The sequence below is a fragment of the Arachis ipaensis genome, chromosome B04 (assembly GCF_000816755.2).
Source record: "Arachis ipaensis cultivar K30076 chromosome B04, Araip1.1, whole genome shotgun sequence".
Lineage (NCBI taxonomy): Eukaryota > Viridiplantae > Streptophyta > Magnoliopsida > Fabales > Fabaceae > Arachis > Arachis ipaensis.
Window position 1 is genome coordinate 97,519,275 of NC_029788.2, and position 4,917 is coordinate 97,524,191.

The 4,917-nt window shown below is 31.7% G+C and overlaps 1 protein-coding gene across 5 annotated transcripts; it reads right to left on the reverse strand.

The window, feature by feature from the left end:
- On the reverse strand, positions 1,166-4,589 carry LOC110271140 (60 kDa chaperonin 1-like). Of its 5 annotated transcripts, none has more exons than XR_002361394.1 (6): positions 3,865-4,589; positions 3,088-3,580; positions 2,890-2,985; positions 2,085-2,219; positions 1,589-1,672; positions 1,166-1,371 (listed from the first exon to the last, which is right to left on the reverse strand). XR_002361394.1 is itself a non-coding variant. In XM_021121378.1 (6 exons), exons 2-5 carry the CDS (start codon positions 3,523-3,525, stop codon positions 1,622-1,624), a joined length of 288 nt encoding a protein of 95 aa, XP_020977037.1. In that variant the 5' UTR covers positions 3,526-3,580; positions 3,865-4,583; the 3' UTR covers positions 1,178-1,371; positions 1,589-1,621. The 5 variants fall into 5 exon arrangements, 1 of the variants encoding a protein (XP_020977037.1); XR_002361395.1 differs by having other exon boundaries at positions 3,088-3,153; positions 3,865-4,585; XM_021121378.1 differs by having other exon boundaries at positions 1,178-1,371; positions 3,520-3,580; positions 3,865-4,583.

Below are 4,917 nucleotides of genomic sequence, written 5' to 3' on the forward strand. Positions count from 1 at the left end.
TTAATATAATGACTATTGTTAATACTATTGTTAATAAAAATACTATTAATATAATGACTTTAATTATTCAATACTAATTTTTTCATTTGAATACTAATTATAATAGTTAATTTGGTACTCTATCGTGGGGTAAATTCTTTTTTTGATTAAAAAAATAATAAATATGGAGGACTGTAGTAAAACGTTTGTTATATTGAATCCAATATTTAACAAAAAATAGATAAAATAGTAAGAAAAAATTGGATACTAAATTTTTTTATTCTCATTATACATTGGTATAATCCATTATATATTGATATAGTCTATTATATATTGTATATTGTATTAGTATAAATTTAATTAATGAGTACACTTTTACGTGTAATTTTTTAAAAGAAAAATAAATATTGGACATCAAATATTTGTAAACCATATGTTGTAGATTCAATTATTCCAATGACTTTAGTTAATAATGATTTATTTTTCTTTATATTTTAAATACTATTGTCCCATTGAAATAACTATTAATAAATTAAATATATTTTATATACTATCAGTTATTGTACTATAATAATATATTGATCACTTATATACTATTGTATTATGATTTTAAAGATAAAAATATAATTAATAAATTTAATTTTAAACTATCATGTATCTTGAGTACGTAGTATCAATTTTCTCTATTAGGAGTGGTTAAGTTTTTAAATTCTATCATGAGTAAACCAAATTTTTAATAAAAAAGAAACAGGAACAAAAGAAGAAGAAAGAATTGGACACCAAACCTGTGTATCCCCATTATATATTGGTATAGATAACTATTCTATATAAATGTAATCTTATATTCCTTAATTTTTTATTATATATAATTATATTATTTTAATAATTTTTTGTACAACTTAATATTTAGTAATATGATTACATATATAATTCTNAACCAAAAGGATTAGAATGAATATAATTTTGAATATTTATACTACAAGAAACACGTCGAATAGCGGTGGTTTTTTTAAGGATTTGCGGTAGTTTTTAACCGCCGTAAAACAGAATTCCAGCGGTTCATTAAACGTCGCCTATTAGGGGGTGATAATATAATTTTGCGGCGGTTCGTTTATTTTGGTAGTGGATTTAAAAAAAACATCTGCGACGGTTTCAAAACCGCTGCAAGTTCATACAAGAGCTTTGAGAAAAAAGCTAATTAACTACTAAAATGGTTTATACCATTTCTCTTTACTATAACATATTTTCTTTACATCAGATTTATTAAACTTGAGATATTAACATAAAGAAACACTAAATAAACAATAGATAGATTACACCAGTCCAATCCCATCCCCTTCCCTTGATTCCTTCAAAGCTCTAGTTAGCATATACTACAAGAGCAGTTGTCACCTGCCAATTACATAAAAAATTTTAGTTACAGTAGAAGAAAATCAAGCTAACACATATAATTAATTTTAGAAACATGAATTTGGTTACTATTTATCATCACTCCTCACAAATACTAATTCAAAATAACATCAATTTATGTTTTCAAGTCTTCCTAAAATTATCCTAGTTCTCTATTAAACAAGAAAAGTAAGAAACTTGTAGTAAAATAACAACATACCCTTAACTAAGCCACATTTTAGTAAAGCATCAATTATTGCAATGTAAGAAGTTTTGAAGCCAGATCCTTTGCGTCTTCAAAATCCTGTATTTTTACATAGAAAAACTGAGAAAGTTGCTGCTAGAGAACCATCTCAAACCAATAGAAAAATTTAAGATAGTGTTGTAAATATTTTTGTTCAAAATATATAATGAGAGTATGAGTAAAGAGACAATGTAAACTATGTGGAGCATAAATATCCATTGAATTAATATTATGGGCAGATAATGACATTCGTTAAAATAAATCTAGATAGCACAAACCAACTAAGCCTTTTCTAACTAGCTGAGAGAACAATATTAAATGGATCAAGCAACACCATATTGTACAACAGACTTCCTGCATGTTTCTACAAAACCAAAGGATGCATAGTGTAAAGGACAAAACTATTAATGTATATGCAACTAAAGCTAAAAATCATGAATATTGAACAAAGTTGTGTAAGAGATTTCATTACCTCACTTGGGGCTATGTGTCCAGCAAAATTTATTATCTCCGACAAATTGTCACTTAATGATGACCAATGCATGACCAAGTAATTGGAGATAAGGTAGACATCGTGTTTTGAAGTAGCCCATACTAAGTTTCTCAACTGAATCCCACAAAAAATGAAACAAATCATCACCCATTAGGCTTGAAAAGTAATTAATAAACTGCCTAAACCTACATCAATAAAACCATATACTAAAAAAAGAAGCAACAATATAGTGTTAAATGCAAATTGATAAATGTTTGAATCTTGATGTATATAGCAACAAAAACAACTTTAATCCAATTTCTATAGCATACCAGTATAGCATTCAAAGGGCTAGAGAAAACAATAATAGATTTAAAGATCATCATCGATTTTCTTTCCTCAATAATGAAATACAAAATAAAATCATAAGAAGAAATGCAACTGTATAAGACAAGACTGCCAAACAAGTACTACAGAACCACCGAATATTATGTATATATTGAATCTATAGCAGCTTATATTTTCCACTGGTTAATTAGGGGCTTTCATCAAGAATTACATTCATTTTTTAACTTTTCAGTCATGTACTCTCATCAAGCAACACTACAATACTTATCAACAATACAACAAACATAATAGGAATAAAATCAAGTAGCAATAAAGTCCGAGCACCATGTGAAACAGGTTAAAGTTAGAGCTGAACAGATACAGTATCATGGGCCTAAATATCTAAAACCATCAGACATAAAGAAACTAGAAACCAAAGAAAAAATAAAGTACCCAAGTTGTAAATTTAAAAACTTACTGAAATTGTGATTACACGCTCTTTGTCAACTTTCTTCATAGCTTTTGCAATTAACTCACCAATTTCTCTCTTCCCATTTGCTGATATTGTTCCAACCTATCATTATAAATTTTAAAATGGAAAATTCAGTCTCAAAATATGTGCTGCTGCTGTAACAATATCCCCATCATAAGTTCTAATGAAACCTGAAACACAAACCTGGACTATTTCTTCAGAAGTACTAATAAATATGAAACCTTTAAGAGAAATAAAAACAAATAAAATCTGCAGAGCATAATACAAATATTAGTATAGGTACACATAGCAACATTGAAGTATCCATGACCATGAATCATAACTTGTAATCATATAAAATGAAGAGACGACAATTGATATCTTCCATTCCTACTTCAAAAAGATGTTCCTTTACAAGAGAACAAATATTGATTGAATAAAAAGTCCCGTATCAGCATTCATTCAAACATGTTTAGGTTTCATTCCAAACCCCTTCCATTAATTCTACCAATCTATACTAATCCCATTGTGACAATCAGACAAATATCTTCTTAAGATTAAAATAATATATTTCATGTGACCAGCAAAAGTAATATCATTAAAAAAATTCAAATATATTTTGTGCCATAAATCAACCTCCATGACAGATATAATTTTCAATCAAACTGACTAGTTTCTTCACAATCTCCTGGTGAGCCTGGATAGCCATAAAGACAACATATTTGCAATTACAACTATGCAGAAGCACAACACAACATATACCACAAAATGCAGAAAAGTTCATACCTCAACATTTTGAGCTTTCAAAACAATACCAAATAGTTAGAATTAATTCAATGTGCAATACTAGTGGCTTAAAAAAGGATGCTGTTAGATATTTTTTTTCTTTTGGATATCTGTATCATGAGAAAGAGAAAGATGAATAATTTGCATAAAGGAAGAAAAAATTGAATGCTCATTGTTATTTAAAGAAAAACTTACAGGTAATTTAAAGAAAAGTTCACAGCCAAATTGTTTGCTTTGATCCTTGATGTTGAGTTACTCTTGTCTTGTGGTGTGTTCTCTTGTCCCCACCTGCAATTAACCAAGCGATCCCTTTTCCTTTTTTCTGTTACTTCATAGGAGCATAGCCAACTGCCATGAAACCCTCAATCGATGACGTCACCTTACCCCCCGCCGTCGCCACCAACTCTGCCGCACCATCCAAGCCCGTCTTCCTTACCAAAACCCATCGCGAGCAATTAGCACTCCAGTGCCGCTGGGAGGAAATCGCTAAATAGAAGCGTCACCAGGAGGAAATCGCCAAACAGAAGCACCGCCAAGAGCAGATCCTTTCTCATAATCGACCTTCCTCCGATTTCGCAGCCGATTCCAAACCCTCCGCTGACTCCGACTGCCGCGACCACACCCGCAGCCGTGAAAGGGACATGGACAGGGATAGAAACCGCGAATGTGGGGTTTTGTGTTTTTCACTTTTTCTTGAATCACTGAGGGAGCGGTTTCCCTTTTTAATTCGAATTGGAGATTGGAGATTTTGTGTGTGCAACATTTTGCCCTTGAACCACAGCCAAATTGTTTGATTTAGTAGCCCTATCTCAAATCGTCACCAAGACAGCTGCAATCTAATATTTTAGCGGCATTTTCGAAGACCGCTGGTATGTGGTCGCCACCAGTTGCCACTTTTGGCGTAGTGATACATCTCACATTAAATTAAGCATACCCATATTAAAATATGCATGAGACCACTTAGAGTTTACTAATAAACTACAAAAACTCAAAATATTATATCCTACATAAGTATCCTGTAAGGTCCCACATCGGTTGGGGAGGAGAACGAAGCATGTCTTATAAGGGTGTTGATACCTCTCCCTAGCATGATGCGTTTTGACGAGTGAGTGTGCGGGGCTTCGATTATCATCCTTATCGTCAATGGCAAAACCGTGAGGCCTTGTGTGCCAAAGCGGACAATATCGTACTAGCGGGTGGTCTAGGCTGTTACACATGGTATCAGAGCCAGAGCCCGAATCGATGTGC

Coding starts and splice junctions, on each gene's coding strand:
- LOC110271140 (XM_021121378.1), bottom strand. Junction 2,220..2,889: donor AGCGTGTAATCACAATTTCA/GTAAGTTTTTAA, acceptor TGTGGGATTCAG/TTGAGAAACTTAGTATGGGC. Junction 1,673..2,084: donor GACACATAGCCCCAAGTGAG/GTAATGAAATCT, acceptor GTAAAAATACAG/GATTTTGAAGACGCAAAGGA.